General features: G+C 43.9%; 1 protein-coding gene across 1 annotated transcript in view; it reads right to left on the bottom strand.

Moving 5' to 3' along the window:
- Nucleotides 1–22,710, bottom strand: part of LOC120461568 (uncharacterized) — a 122,631-nt gene that overhangs the window by 39,937 nt on the left and 59,984 nt on the right. The window contains exons 6-8 of the mRNA XM_089118652.1: nucleotides 19,552–19,747; nucleotides 17,561–19,457; nucleotides 15,782–15,952 (exon numbers count right to left, since the gene is read on the bottom strand). Coding sequence (XP_088974778.1) covers nucleotides 15,782–15,952; nucleotides 17,561–19,457; nucleotides 19,552–19,747 — 2,264 coding nt within the window. The remainder of the gene's footprint in view (nucleotides 1–15,781; nucleotides 15,953–17,560; nucleotides 19,458–19,551; nucleotides 19,748–22,710) is intronic.

Here is a 22,710-nt window from a genome sequence, read left to right on the forward strand (position 1 = left end):
GCCTGTTTCCCGGATTCCTACTGTGTATCCTCCATTGTCCTGTCTGCTAATTCTTGACCCTGCCTGTACGACTAATCTTAAATAAAGCTGCATTTGGATCTTCATCTACAAGCCTCAGAGCAGTTCATAACAGAAGACTTCGCCACACCGAGATCCAGCAGCCATGCCAACAAGGAGCCCAGATGTCCAGATCTTGCGTCTCCGTCAGGAGAATCGGCCCATCGAGGACTATGTTTCAGAGTTCATTGAACTGGCACATCTCACCTCAATGAACACAGAATGCCTAATGATCTTTTTTCAGGGAGGACTATCTGAACCGCTCAGTTCATTCATTCCCTTACATGATCCTCATGGGACTTTAGAGCACTACATTGACCTGGCCCTTCTGTTGAGCGGATCCTTGTTTACTGTGGGCGTGGTGGAGGACCTCCGTGAGCCCACCATATCCCCTCAGCCTGCGCTCACCGTCAGCCCTGCCGAGCCCGCGCTCACAGTCAGCCCTGCCAAGCCCGCGCTCGCCGTCAGCCCTGCCGAGCCCGCGCTCGCCTTCCAGCCAGAGACCGTACAGCCAGAGACCGTACAGCCAGAGACCGTACAGCCAGAGACCGTCAAACCAGAGTCTCGTCCCGCCGAGACAGCCCCGCCAGAGTCTCGTCCCGCCGAGACAGCCCCGCTTTACGTCACTTCTGCCGAGCCAGAGACGCTTCACGTCACTTCTGCCGAGCCAGTGTCTACGGACAAGATGGCCACCTCCGACGCAGTGTCTCCAGACAAGATGGCCGATCCAGTGTCTCCGGACAAGATGGCCGATCCAGTGTCTCCGGACAAGATGGCCGATCCAGTGTCTCCGGACAAGATGGCCGATCCAGTGTCTCCGGATAAGATGGCCGATCCAGTGTCTCCGGACAAGATGGCCGATCCAGTGTCTCTGGACAAGATGGCCGATCCAGTGTCTGCTCCCGATCCAGTGTTTGTTTCTGTGTCTGTGTCTGTCCTTGTGACCATTTCTGTTGTAGTGTCTGTTCCTGAGCCGGTGTCTGGTCCTGAGAGGGCATCACCGCCGTGGCCGCCCGAGGGGTCTTCGCCGCCGTGGCTGCCCGAGGGGTCTTCGCTGGCGTGGCCGCCCGAGGGGTCTTCACCACTGTGGCCACCCGAGGGGTCTCCACCGCCTTGGCCTCCCGCACAGCCTGCCCAGCCCTGGCCGCCTGCTCCGCCCTGGCCGCCTGCACAGCCTGCTCCGCCCTGGCCGCCTGCACAGCCTGCTCCGCCCTGGTCTCCCGTCCTAGTCTCCAGGCCCTCTTTTGCTCCACATGCCTGGCCCTCCATCCCTTCCCTGGATCCGCCTCCACTCCACCTCCCTCCTGGACTGTTTTTGGAGCGTCTGGAAGCCGCTCTTTGGGGGGGGGGCTATGTAACGGTTATCAGCTGGAGTGCCCTTGAGAGCCACCTGAGGGCACTCCACATCAGACTATCATTGTTCATTCACAACTACATTTCCCAGAACTCACTGCCTGGACTCATCATCACTGATCACATCCACCTGTAGCTCATTCACTGATTGCATTCACCTGTCTCATCTTGTTAGTCTGGCTATATATACCATGTTCATTCAGTCACTCACCGCAAAGTCTTGTTTAAGTGTTACACTGCATTTCTGAGCGTTTTCCGTGTTTGGTTTCTGGTTTTTGACTTTGGATTGTTTGTTGGATTTTGATTATTGCTGCCTGCCCTGACCTCTGCCTGTTTCCCGGATTCCCACTGTGTATCCTCCATTGTCCTGTCTGCTAATTCTTGACCCTGCCTGTACGACTAATCTTAAATAAAGCTGCATTTGGATCTTCATCTACAAGCCTCAGAGCAGTTCATAACAGTAACGATCAAACAACTTTTTCATTTTCCCCTGAGTTTTATTTAAACATTTTGCTGCTAACTCCCCAGCCAATGAAAGCCTACGACGAAAACCCAGCACGTACTCTGAAAAATGTTTTGGTGGTTCTGACTCAATCCACTGATCACGTAAAGCAGCTAATAACCCCCGGACTTTATGTGCGATAACCAGCTCGTTCGGGCTAAACCCAATGCTCTGCTGCGTGACCTCCCTGGCTGATAACATTAACCACGGGAGACCCTCTTCCCAGTCTCGCTGCATTTCCAGACAGTAGGCTCTCAACAATGATTTCAATGTAGAATGAAAACGTTCGAGTGCCCCTTGACTCTGTGCGTGATACGCTGTTGACAAATTATGTTTAATACCCAGCGCACAAAGCACCTCCGCAAACAATTTCGAAGTAAAATTACTTCCTTGGTCTGATTGAATAATTTTTGGCAACCCAAAAATAGACACGAACTGAGTGAGTGCTTTCACAATAGACTTAGCATTAATCGATCGCAATGGGTACACAGCTGTATAACGCGTAACTAAACACATCACGGTCAACAGGTACTCACTTCCAGTTTTCGAATGAGGAAGAGGACCAACGCAATCAATAATAAGGTGTTCGAACGGTTGGCATACAGCCAGGATTGGACGTAAGGGGAGCCGGTTTTAACGGCTGGTTCGGTTTGCCGGTGAGCTGGCACGTATGACAGGACTTAATAAAACTGGCAACGTCCTTTTTGATACGAGGCCAGTAAAAATAACTAAGAATTCGGTCATACGTTTTCTGCACACCAGCATGACCGGCGAGCTGATCGTGAGCTATTCTCAACACTAATGAACGAAACTTTAGCGGTACCACGACCTGAATGACAGAGTCTCCCATACCATCAACAGTATGCGGGGACCACTTTCTCAATAACACATTCTGTTCAATAAAATAGCCTTGCTACAGCTATCATAGTCACTAGACTTTTTGTTTCTTAAACTCCTGGCTAGACCCATAGGGACACTAGAAAAATTCCCCCATGCCTGGACCTGATGTTCTCCGAATTTTTCAGCATGGGGCTTATGAGTAAGTTCCCAGTCATCCACCAGCAGAGCAGCTTCTGAAGCAGTTTTAATCTGACGCTCTGCAACATAAATGGCTACAATCTCAGGAAGTGTATTTCTGTATTGTTCAAATAAGATTAACTCTCTCAGCTTGTCTATTGTTGTACATTCTGCCGCTGTACACCACCGATCAAACTGCACAGTCAATTCTCTTACGAACTCAACATTTGTTTCATTCACCTTTCGCTGTAACACACGGAACTTTTGCGGATAACTCTCAGGTACACGCTCATTAATTTTCAGAACCGCCCCTTTAATGGCTTCATAATTCTGGCTGTCAGCATCAGATAGCGTAGAATAGGCTTGTTGGGCTTTACCTGTTAAAACGCATTGAAGCAACATAGCGCGTTCAACATCACTCCACTTACGCTACTGCGACTCGCTCAAATAGGAGAAAAAAATCTCCACCTCAGCCTCATTAAACGACGGTACTAAACGTAAATTACGAGCTACACTCAGTTTTGTTGAATCATCATCAAATCCTGCACCTACTGGTTTACCTTCTCCCTGTAACTCCAGACGACGCCTTTCAAGCTGTAAACGCTGTTCCTCCACCTGTTACCGGCTCTCCTCCAACTCCAACTCCAAACGTAGCTTGTCACATTCCAAGCGTCGCTTCTCACACTCAGTATCCCGTTGGATCATCAACAATTCCTTCTGTCGCTCAAAGGAAAGAGTGTTTACAGCACTCAGTTTTTTTACCTTTTTTGATTATACATTAGCTCAATTTTATAATGTGCAGCTAACTCTAACAATTGCTCTTTGGTCATTTCCTCTAACAGTTCCTGAGACGGAGACTGAGAAAATGTTTCAATAACCTCGGTGGCCATAATTACAATAATCACACTCACGCTTACAAACGAAAGGAAGAAGAAAAAAAATGCACGCTTTGCACCAAAAGAGAAAACATCCTCTCAACGACAAATCAGGGATTATTTAAAGAAACTAAACCCTCCACCTAAACTAACTGAACCCTAGTCTTCAGTTGGCCCAAGACCAGGTACTTATGCACTAAATCCCGCAAGTTTGGGAAAACGACCAATTGCCAAATCGCCCCCCCCCCCCAAACCTCGGATGTGCTCCCGAGACGACTGCTCTAAGCCCTGAGCCAACCAAAAATAACAAACTAAAATATAAAACTACGTGTCCAAAGACACGCACTAAACCTACCTGGAAGGTTCGTTCCCCAAATACTCCCCACAAATTCTTTCATATAGTGCCTAATTTAACTAATGGAGCGTTCCAACATTTTCAGTTTCCAAATAGGCGGACAATTTACAAATATTCAAAATATCGAATTAAATATCCTACCTTTTTACCCTCCTTCAAAGACAACGATTTTTTTCCCAAACAATCACACGAATCCAAACAAATTTAGTTCGATGAGACCCCACTTGTTACGCCCTTAATCGGGAGCAACAATGAAGGAGGGAGCAAACGATCACGGCGGTTACAATAATCTCTTTATTGACACATTCTTCATAACAAAGTCTGACTCGCAAGTCCTCTCAATACGCCGCAATGCCGATCAACATCTCGGTCCTGGCCAGGGATCGATGTGACAAAATGGAACACTCACTGAGGACGCCAAACAGGAAGCTTTATGGACAGGCACACCGGTGCACCCAATCCACCTACAGCGCACCTGTAGGAGGAGCAAACACACCAAGACACGGCAAGACAAGACAAGACATACAGCGTACCCTTCATCCTTGTTTTATTTGTCTTTCGCTTAGCTCAGCTTTCGTTCATTTTGCGCTTAGCTCAATCCTTGTCTCCGGACCGAACCACGCACGTTACGCTTCCATCAGTCTTCCAACCTCCGGGCAAAAAAACTCTCATCCACAAGCATATCTTTAGGACGTTTTTGAATTTCCGGCGAGCAAAACATGCTCGGGAAGAACCGAAAGAAGTCCTCCATCTCATGAGCATCTCGGACATCTACACCCGCTTCTTCTCGTTCAACGACACAAGGCCCAATTGTGCAAGTCTCTGTTCCATCCAAATTTAAATGCGTTAAAGTGTGTATATTCCTTGTTGGCTCTGAAGGTCCAGCTTGTAACACCCTGACTGTATGTCCTAAAAGGGACACCGTAGCCCTATGGCAAGTCCCTCGAACTTAACGATAATCGCGAGACTATGTGTTGTTGTTGCTGAATGCTAGGACGAGAATAAAGAAGCACACAGTTCTAAGAGTCCGCGTCCGGTCCAGTTATTCTATAAAATATGTTTTAGCCAGTAAGCAAACATTACATGGTGTCAGAGTAGAGGCCAGCACCCACGTCCGACAGAAACATGGATAGTTTCGGCGTCCCAGCGGCCAAGATGGATTGGGAGTCAGCTAACTTACCAGAAGAGTGGCGATGTTTCAGACAGCACGCGGAGCTAATATTCTCCGGACCTCTACGAGAAAAGCGCGAACAGGACAAATCCAGCTATCTTCTCTTATGTATCGGGGAAAGAGGACGCGACATCTTCAACACATGGACGCTAACAGACGAGGACGCGAAGAAACTACAAACATACTACGATAAGTACACCGCGTATCTCACACCAAAGTCTAACCCGATACATGCAAGATATTGTTTCCATGAGAAAATGCAAGGGGATGGGGGCGCACATATAGTTTTTGTAAGGATTCTACGCACAGTTTTATAAATGAGGCCCCATATGTAAATAATGGTGTCGAACTGCAGTATCAGTTTCAGGCATAATCAGACAGAGAAAGCCGCGATGAAGAGAGTCAAGCAGAACCTCACCACACATGGCTCTTACTAAACGTTTCTGAATGATAATTTGCTACATTTTTTAACTTTATACACGTTTGTTTAACACAATAGCATCTGACTGGCAACAATAGCAACTGACTGGCTACTAATGTGTAATGCCTAACCAGCAGAGGGAGCCCTCACCTGAGTACTGACTGTGTTCCACTCCCTCTGCTTCTTCTGCACTCATTTCCTGTTTGACTGCTATTTTACCAGAGACCATTCCTTTACTCATTGTGAAATATTGCCAGTTTACCTTACCTAGCATTATCTCCTGTTGATCCTGCTTGTCTACTGTGCATGATTCTGCCTGGTTATCTGTGTTTCGATTTTCTGGATTATCCCCTTTGTTTTGGTTGCCTGATCGGACTGATGTTTTTGCTTGGGACCTTTTGCCTGCCTACTCACTCTTGCCTTTTGGAATTCCCCTTTGTATATTGAAAGATCTGACTGCTACCTTGGTTTTGACCCTCTGCCTGACGTATCGTATTTGTTTGTGAAAACTGTCTTCAATAAACTCCCGCACATGGATTCTAAACCAGCCTCAGCATCCGCGTTACATAATGTTATACTCAAAGAGCTTTGGCATTAGTTTACATTCTTGATCAAATCGAAAATAACGTCATAAAGCATGTATGGTAACACTTTAGAATACGGTTCCTTCGTTAATGAATAACTACACAAGAACTAATGAGTAACACAATATTAACAATCTAGTAACTATTATTAACTAACAAGAAACTCTGATTAACGAACTAGTAAGTAATAGCGCACAGACGAAAGTGGTAGTTCACTATTAAGTAATCAATAACTACTATTTTTTAATACTTCCCAGAGAACTACTGAAAAAGTTTATTAACAATCTAGTAACTACTATTAACTAAAAGAAACTCTTATTAACGAATTAGTAAGTAATAGCTCACAGATGAAAGTGTTACTAGATACTTCTGTGGGAATTACTAATTATTTGGATTCGTATTATAAAGTGAAGATCATTGGAACTAACTAGTAATTACTCAAGTGTTACTAAAGACATTTTCTAAAAGTTACTAAAGTTCATCAAAAATCTCAAACATTTGCACAAATCATGACTAGATCATGTAGTAACACTTGAGTAATTACTTGTTAGTTCCAATGATCTTCACTTCATAATACGAATCCAAATAATTAGTAATTCCCACAGAAGTATCTAGTAACACTTTCATCTGTGAGCTATTACTTACTAATTCGTTAATAAGAGTTTATTTTAGTTAATAGTAGTTAATAGATTATTAATAAACTTTTTCAGTAGTTCTCAGGGAAGTATTAAAAAAATAGTAGTTATTGATTACTTAATAGTGAACTACCACTTTCGTCTGTGAGCTATTACTTACTAGTTCGTTAATCAGAGTTTCTTGTTAGTTAATAATAGTTACTAGATTGTTAATTTTGTGTTACTCATTAGTTCTTGTGTAGTTATTCATTAACGAAGGAACCGTATTCTAAAGTGTTACCGCATGTATACATGAAAAATACGTTTAAAACATTAGTACTAATACAAAATTCAGGTCCATAATGTTTGTACGCGTTTTTCGTAGACACAAAAAAAGCATAACTAGTAGCCTAGTGGCTAAAAAAGCCAGTGCTGGCATTTAAAAAAAATAAAACACAAGGCTACGTCTGGAATTACACATGCAAATACATTTAAAATGATTAAGTCTTCGCCTGCTTACAGGTTGTGGCCTAACAACTGCTGCCTCTGGTTTTAAAGTTGGAACTGCTTCATGTTTTAGTTACAGTTTCTTGTTGAATCCGGCATTGAATTTGTGGAGATTCTGGAAGCTGTCTTCCGTAAAATGCGCAGCACAGAGAGCTAAATTACGATCGTCATTTTCAAGACCATAATAAAACATAAATTGTATCCATTGTTGACGAAGTACAGCGTCCGTGGGAAGCTCGAACACAGAAGACCTGACAGCTGGGTGAACACAACACACTCGACGAGTCGACGTGCCACAGAAATATGCGCATGCCCTTTTCTGCATTTTCCGGAGGGAGGGGTTGATGTGTGGGTTAGTGACGTCTAAAACCAGCTGTTGTCCCAATCGAGTCGTTTTTGTAGGCAATATACTTCCTGATTTTTAAAAGACGGTATCTCTGCTTACACTGATCTTTCAGTGCTGCAACTTTGCAGATACTGTTCATGCACCAACAGCAACATTACACACTATTTAAAATGAAAAAAGTGAAATCGCAATCAACCCCCCCATTTAAGTCCATTTAAGCTTTTATCTCTTTTATCTTAGCTTTTTTATTATTATTTTATCTGACTCCATCTTATCACAACCTTGAATTTAAGTTAGATTGCCAATTGGTTATTGGTCAGTTATGTAATAGTTTAGCATTACATTTGAATGTTCTATTTAACTCTTTACTTATGTTTTACCCATTTATTTTAGGAATTAAGCTATGTCGCTCAGAGGTCCTCACGAAGACCCCGAAGTCACCGCCATGCGCCGACATTTGCACCATTTAGAATTTCAGCCGCCGCCAGCCAATGATTTCATAAGCCAAACTGAGCCACCATCTGATCAAGTTTGGCTGAGCCGGCTAAAATTATTTGCATCAAATAACAATTCTATCACATAGAGACATATACACAGAAAATATATAAACAACACACGAGATCTATTTTCCCACTGGATTCATAACAGCACAGTCTTGTGCTCGTTGCTACGATACACAGACTCACAGTGAATTGACGACCAATTAAAACTGCTCGTTTTCCGTTCAGAAGAAGCGATGGATTTTTTTCTCGCACTGATGTGAAATGGCAGAAAGAAGCAAGCAAGGTAATTTTGATCTCACTTCTCACATGCTTTCCTAATTCTTACTTCCTTTTTTTTTACTTAGGCCAACCCAGGCTTTTGTTAAATCTTCAGGGCATGGTTGCAAACAACTGAATCAAAGATTGATGTTATGAAACACATATTCTGGAAAAGAGAGATTTATAGGACTGAACAGGATATTACTGCAGTAACAAACGTCTCGGTTACGGATGTAACCCTCGTTCCCTGAGTAGGGAACGGAGACGTTACGTCAGAAGTGACGGAGAATGGGGGTTTCGCATGAAAGCCATTTTTTACTCCAAGCGAGTATTTAACAACGAGCCAATGGCATGAAAATGCCTTGGGGCTGCGGAATTTGCATAGCGTATCTCCGCCCCACGCAGTGGGTATAAAGGAGGAAGTGAACGCAACCGCAGTATGTCTTCGCTGAGGAGCCAAGACTGAACTCGGCATCTACCCAGCGATACAGCTGAAGTGGCAGGGAGACGTAACGTCTCCGTTCCCTACTCAGGGAACGAGGGTTACATCCGTAACCGAGACGTTCCCTTTCGTAGTCACTTCGAGTTACGTCAGAAGTGACGGAGAATGGGGGTCAGTGCCATCACGCCATCTTCAAGCTGTCTTCCAGTGCCCTGCGAAAGTCTGGACCCCTGCACCTTACCTTTTTTTTTTTTTTTGGGGATCCCACTTTGACACAGGATTACCAGAGAGGCTTACAGTGGATAATACACATGAGACAGTTACCATAGGGAACCGTGCACATGGAGGCACCTAGCCAGCATCCAGAGCAACAGCAGTGGTGCCCGCATCGTCGGTGCTGGAGGACTCAAGGCTTAAACGGAAGACACTGAGGAAATATCGCACTTATCCAATCCGAGGAGTGGAATGGCGAGCAAGCGAAGACACCTAAGCGGGTCCAGTACTGGCGGAAGCGAGTACGTGAGAGGACACCGGCTCAATTCGCAGAATATAGAATCTGGCGAAGGTGTTTGGTGTCGCCCAGCCTGCAGCTCTGCAGATGTCTGTTAGCGAGGTGCCATGCGCTAGAGCCCAAGAGGAGGCCACACTCCGAGTGGAACGGGCCGTCACACCAAGGGGGCGCGGACGGCCTTGCTGCTGGTAAGACAAAGCAATGGCTTCCACTATCCAGTGGGACAGCCATTGCTTTGAGAGAGCCCTTCCCTTCTGGCTCCCCCCATGACAGACAAAGAGCTGGTCTGAGGTCCTGAAACACCGCGTTCTGTCAACGTAGGTGCGGAGAGCACGTACCGGACAGAGCAGTGCTAAGGCTGGGTCTGCCTCCTCCAGGGGCAGCGCTTGCAGGTTCACCACCTGGTCCCGGAAGGGAGTGGTGGGAACCTTGGGCACGTATCCAGGCCGGGGTCTCAGGATCACGTGAGAGTAAGCCGGTCCGAACTCCAGGCACGCTTCGTCAACGGAGAATGCGTGCAGGTCCCCTACCCTCTTGATGGAGGCCAGTGCAACCAGGAGTGCTGTCTTCGTGGACAGAAACTTTAACTCTACCGATTGCAAAGGCTCAAAGGGAGGCCTCTGCAGAGCACTTAGAACTACTGAGAGGTCCCAAGAGGGTACGAGGGGAGGACGAGGCGGATGTAGCCTCCTCGCTCCCCTCAGGAACCTGATGACCAGGTCGTGCTTCCCTAAGGACTTACCTTCTACTGCTTCATGAGAGGCGGCAATGGCCGCGACGTAAACCTTAAGGGTGGAGGACGACAGCCTGCGCTCCAACCCTTCTTGCAGGAAGGAAAGCACGACACCGATCGAACATCACCGGGTGTCTTCTCCGCGAGAAGAGCACCAGCTGACGAAGAGGTTCCACTTCAACGCATAAAGGTGTCTCGTGGACGACGCTCTAGCGGAAGTGATGGTTGCCGCCACCGCAGGTGGCAGCGAACTCAAACCTGCCTCGTCCCGTCCAGGAGCCACACATGGAGTCTCCAGAGCTCGGGACGAGGGTGCCACAGAGTGCCCCGTCTCTGAATGAGTAGATCTTGTCTCAGAGGAATAGGCCAAGGAGGTGCTGTCGCGAGGAGCATGAGTTCGGAGAACCACGTCTTAGTGGGCCAATAGGGAGCTACCAACAAGACCTGCTCCTCGTCCTCCTTGATCTTGCACAACACCCGTCTTGAACATCAAGAAGGCTCACTGGGGGAAATGCATACTTGCGTGGGCCCCGCGGCCAGCTCTGCGCCAGTGCATCTGTGCCAAGCGTACCCTCGGTCAGGGAATAAAACTGGGTGCAGTGGGATGAGTCCCGGGAGGCAAACAGATCTATCTGTGCCTCCCCGAACTGGTCCCAAATCAGCTGGACCGTCTGGGGATGGAGTCGCCATTCGCCGGAGATAGGGCGGACCAGTGACAGCTCCCCGGTGGCGATCAGAGGGAGGCGTCTGTACCGACGGCTGGGTGGAGGCAGCAGCTGGCCGTTGGGGCAGAATATGTTTAATCGCCTCCGTCTGCTTCTGGGCAGTCGAGAACTGCTGGGCAAAGTCCTCAACTGCACCGCCGAAAAGGCCAACCTGGGATAGCGGGGCGTCGAGCAGACGAGTCCGTTTGGCATCCCGTGTATCTGCCAGGTTAAGCCAGAGATGACGCTCCTGGACCACGCTAGTGGCCATCACCTGACCAACGGAGCGAGCGGCCACCTTCGTTGCCCGGAGAGCAAGGTCTGTGGCCGCTCGCAGTTCGTTAAATGCCGATTGGTCAGTCCCGCCCTCGTGCATATCTCTGAGCAGTTTGGCTTGGAAAACCTGCAAAGTGCTCATCGCATGCAGGGCGGTGGCCGCCTGTCCCGCCGCTCTACAGGAACGCACCGCCATAGCAGACGAGAACCTACAGGCTTTGGATGGGTGCTTAGGAGGACCACGGGAGGAGGCGCTCTGTGGACACAGTTGCATCGCAACAGACCGCTCCAACGGGGGCATCCCAGTGTACCCACAAGCCCCAACATCGAGGGGAGGAAAGGCGGGGGAGGCTAGAGCGTGCTCTCGGGAGGACAAAGGAGCCTTCCAAGAGCGCGTCAGCTCCGCATGCAGCTCGGGGAAAAAAGGTATTGGGGTCGGCTGTGGCCTTGCGGCGGCAGCCTTGCCCAAAAACCAATTATCCATCCGTGAGAGATCGGGGCAGGGCGGAGGGTTCCACTCTAACCCGATACTCACGGCGGCCCGAGATAGCATGGCAGTTAACTCGGGATCAGACACAGGCAACGCTGGCACTCCCGAGGGAGGCAACGCAGCCGTATCCTCATCTCCCGAGGAATCCAGCCCGCCTTGTGATGCCGCGATCCACATCGCATCATCATCTGGAGCGCCGAACGAAACAGACGGTACCTGCGAAGAGGTAGACGGCTGATTCGAACTGGCGCTCGCTGGCTCTACCACTGGAGCGGGGGGTGTGGCCCGAGAAACTAGCGTCGGGGCTTTGTTCCACACCGTCACCGTCAAATCACCCTGGCCGCGAGTCGAAGAGCTTCTCGTGGAAGAAGCAGATCGAGTAGCGGGGACGGGGACTCTCACTTTTGTCAGATCATTGAGTCTAGATCTCAGTGTAGAGATGGTCATTCCCACAGAAGGAACATGAGTCATCCACGAACGCTGCTGCAGCATGCATACAGGCATACAGAGCAGCGATCGTGACCATCTGAAGATGACATGAATCGACCGCACCCAGAAGAACACGGGCGAGACATCTTTAAAAAGACGTGCCACGTGCAGCTCTTTCAATGAGAGGAGGAAATTCACTCTTTCAGCGCTGAGGCGACCAGGGAGAAGCGCAAAGTCTGGCAGACCACTGCTCAGATCGCAGGCAATGCAGAATCTCGCTGGGTACCGCCGTCACACCAACACTGAAGAGGACGCTTGTCTCGAAGAGTCTTTGGATCAGTGAGAATGGCTTTAGGAGTGAAGAGGTCTCTTGGCTCCGAAGCGAAAACATACTGCGGTTGCGTTCGCTTCCTCCTTTTATACCCACTGCGTGGGGCGGAGATACGCTATGCAAATTCCGCAGCCCCAAGGCATTTTCATGCCATTGGCTCGTTGTTAAATACTCGAAGAGGATTGGCTTTCATGCGAAACCCCCATTCTCCGTCACTTCTGACGTAACTCGAAGTGACTACGAAAGGGAACCACCATTTCCACATTGCTAATACATGACGCACGCTTCAGTGTACACTGAAGTGAAATGTGCAAAACTTTGTCCAAAATAATACCAGTGGTGGAATGTAACGAAGTACAAATACTTCGTTACTTTACTTAAGTACATTTTTCACGTATCTTTACTTTACTTAAGTACAATAAATAGTGCCTACTTTTTACTTTTACTTCGTTACATTTTGCAGCAATTATTATACTTTCTACTCCACTACATTTCTACAACTTCTGTTACATTTTCGTTACATTTTCTGATCAGTTTTTCCCCTGCCAAAACGTAATCTGACCGTCCGTTCGGTGCACGTTTGTCTCACCAGTGACGTTTGGTTGCCATAGATACAGTATATCAACCCTGTCACACTAAATGTGTCTAACACGCAGTGTGTTTATCATGCAACTCATACGCGAAAATTTGTTTTTACGTGCATAGGAAACACACCGTGTGTAATATATGTTTGGTTTGGTTAGGATTATGGCAAGCCAAGAGGTTCAGAATTACACCATAAATGAATCGCGTTTACTGCCAAACATAGTTATTAACATATAGTAAGGATAAGCATGATATTGCCTAATTGCAAGCTTGTTTCAGAAATGGTGACATTTTTTTTCCATCATTATTGAACATCATTATAGGAGTAGGCTATTAGGTTGAATGAGTTAGAATTAAATGTTTTATTAATCATTAGACAATAGACATTAAGATAATAAATTGTTATGCAAGTACTTTTACTTTTAATACTTAAAGTACATTTAAAATAAAGTACTTTTTACTTTTTACTTAAGTATGGTTGTCATTGTGTTACTTCTACTTTTACTAAAGTAAATATTTATCTGGGTATTTGTACTTTTACTTAAGTACTGAGATGCAGTACTTCCTCCACCACTGAATAATACTGATAACAGTGTGTGTTTATATTAAGGCAAGATGTTTTTTTTTACTGGTGAATTTTGAGATTTTTGGATATTTGTCTTCAATAACATATCTTCTTTCAGACGTGTGGTGAAAAAAAATCAGACATACACTGTGGAGAGGGGGGCCTGGTTCAGCGAAGTCTGTAGGGGGAGAGCGAGAATGTAGCAGAGCAGTAAGAAAGTAGGTGCAAGTACAAAATGACGAACACCTGTCTCTGATTGCAGTAACTGGCGTGGGGAGACCACATAAAAGCAGGCTGAAGTGAGAGAGCAGCGAGAGAGAGCCTGGGTCCTTGTACACAACGCCTGCCAAGCCAAAAGTCCTTTTGAGAAGCTGATCCTAGTTTAACGTGGGTCTCATGATCACAATCTCACCAGCTTCGGTCACTAAACAGAGGTAATTGCAATATATCCGATTTCAATCCACATTCACGTTTTCACAATCAAAGATATGTTATAGCCCCCGTGATTGCATACACTTGAAATTAAAGTAACAGTTAAATAGGTGAATGTATAATATCATAACAAAACTAAGAACTACTGTAGACTGAACAATTTCAGTGTAACAACACAGTAAGATTGTAACTTAAGTAATATTACTGTACAGGGGTGCGTTTCCCGAAAGCATTGTTAGCCAACTATGGTCGCAAGTTCCGTCGTTATCAGCATAGTTCAACGAGTCAGTGTTTCCCGAAACCATCGTTCCAACGAACATTCGCAAACAGCATTGCAAAGTTGTGTGGTTTGAACGACAGCTGTCGACCTGTGGTTAGAGACATAGTTTCTATAGCTATTGCATGACATTTGGATGTAATAAATTCTTGTCTTGAGCAAAATAAGCAAGCTGACATTCAGTACAACTGGTGCCTTTTATTTAGAATACATACAAATGTAATTTACGTATTTTAGTTTGTCAAAAGATTTAAAGTAACATGTTTGAAGAGTGCGCATGTGCGAACGTGCTCTACTATGCAAGAACGAATATTGAGTCTGGTAATAAAGCAAAATAACTGAGAACAATTTGATATAGTCCTCAGGTGACATGTCAGTAATTTATATTAACAAATCTAGCGTTAATTGGATCTCAAACAGTTTCATTAAAAGTAGTTATTACTCCACCATGTGCGAAACCAACGTGGTTGAACGATAGTTTGCGACAATGGGTTTCGGGAAACAGTCGCGACTAGCTAGTTGATTTCTACAATGATACATCGTACTATGGTAGTGAAGCAGCGAGTTACATCGTTGTACTGGAAACACACCCCTGAACGTGTCTGTAAATGTGTATTATAAACAATATGATAGTAGTGGGATAAGTGACGTTAGACAGTAGATCTAGTCCAGAAAATAAAAGTTACATCCTAAAGCACATACTTTTTGTTATCCTGGAACAGTCTTTTGTGTTCATTTCATGTCTCATATAAGTTGTGGTTTACCTTACTATTTCGTTACAGTTTACCATTATTTCAGCATATCTGAAAACTTGTAATTTATCACAATAAAAATAGCAGAGGTCTCTTCATAATTCAAACGCTCTGCCGACGTTGATCCATGTTTTCGTCCTAAGTCGATATGATTTACGTTTGGCCTGACGAGCTTCAGCAGATACAGTTTTGTTTTGGTTTTTACATTTATGTGGAGTTTGTGTTGGAGTGTGTGTTGTGCTGAAGGCAGGAGTTTTTGGTGTTATCAGACTCATGTCGTCAGCTGCAGTGCCATCGCATAGACTGTAAAGGAGAGAGGCTCGGGAGTGTGCATTCACGTCACATCCGATGGATTTCACAAAGAAATAGGAATACTGGCCTTCAGAGCTAATAGCAAAACCCGACAAGTGGATCATTGTAATGTGTGATTACAAACCCTTCACACACAGGCAATAAAAAATGATTCATTTTAGAAGAAAAGTTACATATAGCACCTTTAATGTCACTTCAGTTTTACTAGATGAAAAATCACAACTACAATAAAATAGCACAATGATAGGATTGATATGGTATACCCACGTTGTAACAAATAATTAAAAGTTCTTTGAATTTCTTGTGCTTTTGCCTCCGGCATCGTCCTATCAGTCATCACACCTCACTCTAGTCATGTGACTCCTGTGGCTTAACTTACCTCAGTATCTCCAATTTACACTTTATATTCTTCAGCCCAGTGCAGAGCAGCTTCACTCCTGAATCCTGCAGATTATTATTGTTCATGTTCAGCTCTTTCAGATTGGGGTCTGATCCAAGAACTGCAGCCAGAGCTGAACAGCTTTTGTCTGTTAAGTTACAATCATTTAACCTGCAATAAAGTCACAACACAGAATTAGATGGAACACATACAATACATTTTCTATAATACAAATATAAATTACATTTTCCATTTATTTTTTACATAAACAGCATACAGCAAAGAGGCTGAGTTAAACTAACATTTATCTTTACATTAGTGTTTTTTTATTCAGTGACAAATTTCCTAGATAAAATGAAGCATTTATAAAACAAAATTGTGTAAAGCAAATCAAGTTTTTAGCAACAGCATCCATAAATCACATTTTATTTTGTGATTTCATTGGAACAAATAGAGAGTTTCCGCAACAGCGATAGATTGAAGAGTGCGTCTGAGTGAAGACTGTACGAGCGCCACAAGAGAACAACTGTATCCATAACACTGACAGCAGCGGCAACGAGATCTCAGCATGATTTAAAAAAAAAACCAAATGAAAAAATCTGTAAAAAAAACAACAACTAGCATTTCGAGAATAAAGTCGAAACATTTTGAACTAATGTTTTATGGCCAATAAATAATAATTTTATGTTTATTTCTTTTTGTTAAAAGTTTGTGAAAAAAGGAGGCAACGTATTTTTTGTTCTATGAGGGAAGTATAGTTTGTTTCTATTAGGATGCTGTATGGGTGCACTTGCTATGATCAGAGAGATATGTGCTGCGGCTAGGGCTGGACGATCATAATCACGATTAATCGAAAGTTACCTCGATTACGATTATTGAATGATTTTTTTTTTAAATTCTCATGTTACTGGCAGGCTTATACAGTAAATATGCATGTATTTTTTCTAATGTCTAATGAAAGAGTGCATAATCCTATCTTTGTGATTCTCAAATAAGAAAACACACAGATAGCTTTTAATGCTTATTAAATATTTTAACATATTTAAAAAGGTAGAAAATAGTTATTTTTGTAAACAAAATAAATTATTGTAAATATTGCCATCTTAAAAGTAAAATAAAAACTAAAAACTAATCCTTTTCATATTGTGTAGCATTTGTAAATGCTTGTGTTATCAAAAGCGAATTCAAGAGATTTCCACGATTTAAGAGATTTCCACAAAACATGCGCGAGTACTGAACAAGACGTAGTCAAAGAAGAACGCATTTCTCGCGCATGCGTTATGGAAATCTCTTCAAATCTTGTCTCAGGCCTACAAGGAAGAAAAGGAATAGTCGAATAAAGTTGTTATTTTTGTTTGTTTTTTTGCACAAAAACTATTCTTGTCGCTTGATAAACTTATACTTGAGCCACTGTAGTCACATGGAATATTTAAACATTTTCTTCATTGACTTTCTGGGCCGTCAAGTTTCCCTTAGGCAGCCTATGTAGCAGTGATCCACCTCTCAAATTTAATAAAAAATATCTTCATTTGTGTTCCGAAGATAAACGAACGTCTTACGGGGTTGGTAAAGCATGGGGGTGAGTAATTAATGACTTAATTTTCATTTTTGGGTGAACTATCCCTTTAAGTTGTGATAAACTGTCTCTACACACACATACACACAAAAGCTTTACAAGTACAACTTCATGTTTATGATGGGGAATCACTATAGAGTAACATAGATAAATGCATTTTTCAGATGAGAGCTAAACATGACAAAATATATTTAAAGACTTACAGAGCTCTTTTGGAGGCTTTAATGACTGCCGATAATCTAATGAGACACTCGTCTGATTTCTTGAATTTCTGAAGCTCAAACTCCTCCAGCTCTTCCTCTGATGTCAACAACACAAAGACTAAAGCAGACCACTGGGCAGGTGAAAGGTCACCAGATGAGAGGCTTCCATTGCTAAGGTGGGTCTGAATCTCGCTCACCAGAGTTTGGTCGTTCAGTTCATTCAGACAGTAAAACAGATTGATGGATCTCTCTGCAGGAAGATTATCTGCTAATTTCTGCTTGATGTATTGAACTATCTCCTTGTTGCTCCGGTCAGTGCCGTCTCGCTGTGTCAACCGACCTCGTAAGAGTCGTCGAACTTTCCCCTTGTTGTTCTGGTCAGTGCCGTCTCGCTGTGTCAACAGACCTCGTAAGAGTCGTCGATTGGACTGGAGTGACAGACCGAGGAGGAAGCGAAGGAAAAGGTCCAGGTGTCCATTGTCACTCTCCAGCGCCTTGTCCACTGCAGTCTTGAGCAAATCAATCATGGTTTCATTTCTGTTTTCCTGTTCTGTAGACTCATGATCAAACACACTTGTCTTGTTGATGTCTAGAAACAGATGTGCATAAAGGGCTGCAATAAACTCTTGAATGCTCAAGTGAACAAAGCAGTACATGGTACCAAGAACGATCCCTGTTTCCTCCTTAAAGATCTGGGTACACATGCCTGAGTACACTGATGCCTTATAGACGTCAAGACCACAGGCTTTCAGGTCTGTGTCATAGAAGATCAGGTTGTTTCTTTCCAGATGATGAAATGCCAGTTTCCCCAGTGAAAGGATGGTGTCTTTATCCCAGGAAACATCTGGTGTGTATTCTCCATCATATTTCTGGCGGCTCTGCTGGATCTGAAAGCGGAGAAAGTGTGTGTACATTTGTGTCAGAGTCTTGGGAGTGTCTTCAGTGTCTGATTCCTGCAGTGTTTTAGAGATCTCATCAGCCTGAGTGTTTCTCGCATCATTATTTCTCTTCTCCTCCAGAATGTTCTGGAGAACAGTGGCTGAAATCCAGCAGAAGACTGGGATGTGGCACATGATAAAGAGACTCTTTGATCGTTTAACATGATCTATGATTGTGTTGGCTTGAAAATCATCCTTGAATCTTTTTTTGAAGTACTCTTGCTTTTGTGCGTCGCTGAATCCTCGTATCTCTGTCAGCCGGTCGATACAGTCAGGAGGAATCTTACTGGCCGCTGCTGGTCTGCTGGTGATCCAGACGAGAGCAGAAGGAAGCAGATTTCCCTTCATGAGGTTCGTTAGGAGAACATCCAGAGAGGCTGGTGACGATACATCACGCCACGTCTCATTACAATCAAACTTCAGAGGAAGGCGACATTCGTCCAGTCCATCAAGGATGAACAGCACTTTGAACTGATTCCTTCTTGTAAGGTTCAGTCCTTTTGTCTCTGGGAAAAACTGAGTTATAAGGTCCATCAAACTTAGTTTTTCTTTCTCCTTTAAGTTCATCTCTCTGAATGGAAGAGGAAATATGAAGCTGATATCTTGATTTTCTTTTCCTTCGGCCCAGTCCAGAACAAACTTTTGCACAGAGACTGATTTCCCGATGCCAGCGACTCCTTCTGTCAGTACAGTTCGGATCTCCTCGTCTTGTTCAGGCGCTTCAAACAAATGTGTGCATTCAACCTGTATCTCTTGTGCTTCATGACGTCTGGAAGCAACTTCAATCTGTCTCACCTCATGTTCAGTATTGACCTGTTCACTGCCACCCTGAGTGATGTAGAGATCTGTGTAGATGTTATTCAGGAGTGTGGAGTCACCTTGCTTCGCCATTCCTTCAAACACACATTGATACTTCTTCTTTAGTCCACATTTCAGCTGATGAATGAAGAACAGCTCACCTAAACACAGGAACAGAAAATAGATAGTTTTAGTTTTCATTTTCTCTCCTACATTTATAAGAGACAATCAGACAGATGATGACGAGTCTCTTGCCTTCTAGAGCATCAGCAGCTTCATCTTGCTTCATCTCTCTCAGGTAATGTAGTGTGAGATCAAGAGCTGCTGATTTGATACTGGATCTGTTCTCATTAAAGTCCTTCACAAAGTGTTGTGTGTTCTCATGTTGTAATATTTTCTTTAACTTCTTAAGCTCATTCTTCAGAAATGTGATTATTTTGCTCTCAAGATCCTACAAACAAAAGTAAAAGAAAAGACAGAATAACACAATTTAAAGCAGCGCTCAGTAAGGAACTTCTTTGCTGTTTTCTCGCAGGTTTCTCTCTCGAGCTCCCCCTACAGTTTCAGAGTATATATATGAGAAAACTGTCGCAAACTCGTTCAGGCCATGTGCATTTGTTTTCAGAGAAGCCGGCAAACATAGGCTTCATAGGCGAACGACAGGGTCGATTTTGTCCCCACCACTTTTGAAACATCTCGCGGCACAGATGTACCAATGCAAATAGAACATCTCCAGTTAACAGCATTCGTTTCATTTGTTTGTTTAATAACAGGCGATCTAGCACTGAAATGTGTTACCTTCTCTCAGAAACGCGCTTCAATCCGTGGCGGAGATTCTTACTGGTGAAATCACAAATCAAAATGCACACAAATGTGTCCCTTTTTTTCATGGGTTCTAATTCCGCTCTCGTATATTTTTCCCCCTCATAAAAACATATAAAACCAATGATAAAAATAATTGGTTTTGATGAGGGAAAAAAAAAAATATTCGAGTGTGGAATTCTACCTCTGGACGGACCATCACTGTACATGCTATCAAGGGCGTATATTTTCTATATACTCACTATACTCGGACATTGTGCTTATTTTTATTTATGTGCATCAGGAAGCTACAGGACATCGTCTTTCAAAACATGACCTACTCCAGGGGTGCCCAATCCTGCTCCTGGCGATCGACTGTCCTGCACAGTTCATCTCCAACCATAATCAAACACACCTGAATGTGATCCTAAAGACCTTAATTGGCTACTTCAGGTGTGTTTGATTAGGGTTGGAGATGAACTGTGCAGGACAGTCGATCGCCAGGAGCAGGATTGGGCACCCCTGACCTACTCGAAAGAGAAAAAAAGAATGAATGCGTTATTGTAGCCTACCCAGCACTTTTGAAAATGCCCTTCCGAATGCGTCTCTGTCCCCAGCACATTTCAAACCAAACTGACGCCCGAGCCATGTCCACTGAGGTATGATTCTCAGAACAATATTATTCAAATGTTGAGATAGTGTATATTTTTATTGTGTTACCAAACGTAATCAGTAACATTATGGTTAAAAATCAATTCTATAAGAAATATTTCCGCTATTTATTTATTTTTAGTTTAGCCTATAGCTATAGCTACTTATCAAAATAAATGTTACGATTCTTCTATCATTTTTCTTCCGAGTTGTCTATCGTAACGATTGACCAAAGAAAGTCAAACACGTTTAATTTGTTTATTACAAGTTTGTTTATTTTATTATTGAAGCTTGAGACCGGTGGTACTGGTGGTCTGGGGTGCCCCTTACTCGGAGTTGATGACACTTGCCAACGCTTGTAGCTAAAAAGGAAAAAGAAAATGTATCAATCTTTTATCAACATCATTTATACACAAGGTCAAACTAGCACAGAGTTGCATGTGTGAAGTTGCAATGCAATTTCTAGTTTATTTATAGTTCTGTTTGTGTAAATGTGATTAAATAAATATAAAAAGTTGCATTATTAGCTAGCAGCTCTCGTGTCGGTTTATGCATTATATATCAAGTCAGCACAGTATATAACGTTACTAATTCTGAGGCTGATGACAAGCTAAACTAATGCATAATTTGTAGAATTTCATATCGATTTATAGGCGATGTGAGAAACACAAATAAACCCACTGCGGTCACGCTATCTGTGCTTCTTTCTGAAGCACAGATGGCGTGACCGCAGTAATAAACCCTGATAGAGGAACGGACAAAACACTAACTTACAGAAAACAAGCAAGTTTGTTTGCTAATGAAAATGCTAACATCTAAGTTACAGTATCTGACGTACTAGTAAGCCGGTAACAGACAGCGAGCATAATAATAAAATAAAAAAAACCAGACAATAGCAAACATCCCGACTCACGAGGTCACAATTACAAGAAATACAAACATTAAACACAGTTTATTATAAAGATACTTACAAGTGGAGAGAAGGCCAGGTCAAGCATCGGTTTTGCAGGCTTCGCTTTCTTTCAGTTCTCTCTATTCTGAAAAGGCCGATCCGTTTTCTCTTTCTTTGTTCCTCTAATAAACACTTCCGATCTTTCTTCTTCTTCTTTTACATCAGCCATCACGAAAACTTGAACTCAATATCTAGCGTTACCTTTTTCTTATAGCTAGCCGGCTCCTGGATGGATGGGGTTGTGTACGCATGCGTGTGCTCGTATAGTGCCGTAAAGCAATTCGTTACCTCGCGAGACCTGAAATCTCACGATACTTCCTAACACTGAGGCCGGCGGGCCGGCGCCCCAAAGTTGCAAGGGTGGTTTTGCGGCTCACAGGCACCAGGGGGGTGCGAGACGATCACCATTCAACACGAAATCAGTAATATAAACATTACAATGACTCCAAAGCTGTTCAGTTAAGGTAAAAAAAGTTACTTAGTTCTGCTTTAAGCCAAATTGTACATCTACATTTGGTCAACAGTACTCATTAAAGGGGGGGTTGACTGCGATTTCACTTTTTTCATTTTAAATAGTGTGTAATGTTGCTGTTGGTGCATGAACAGTATATGCAAAGTTGCAGCACTGAAAGTTCAGTGTAAGCAGAGATATCGTCTTTTAAAAATCAGGAAGTATATTGCCTACAAAAACGACTGGATTGGGACTACAGCTGGGTTATGGTACGTCAGTAACCCACACATTTGCATCAACCACTCCCTCCGGAATAAGCAGAAAAGGGCATGGCCATATTTCAGCAGCTCCAGCAGCTCGTCGACGTCGAGTGTGTTGTTCATCCAGCTGTCAGGTCTTATGTCTTCAAACTTCCCACGGACGCTGTACTTCGTCAACAATGGATACAATTTATGTTTGATTATGTTCCTGAAAGTGACGATCGTAATCTAGCTCTCTGTGCTGCGCATTTTACGGAAGACAGCTTCCAGAATCTCCACGAGTTCAACACCGGATTCAA

This window comes from Pimephales promelas, chromosome 2, assembly GCF_988280905.1.
Source record: "Pimephales promelas chromosome 2, fPimPro1.hap1.1, whole genome shotgun sequence".
Taxonomy (NCBI): Eukaryota; Metazoa; Chordata; class Actinopteri; order Cypriniformes; family Leuciscidae; genus Pimephales; species Pimephales promelas.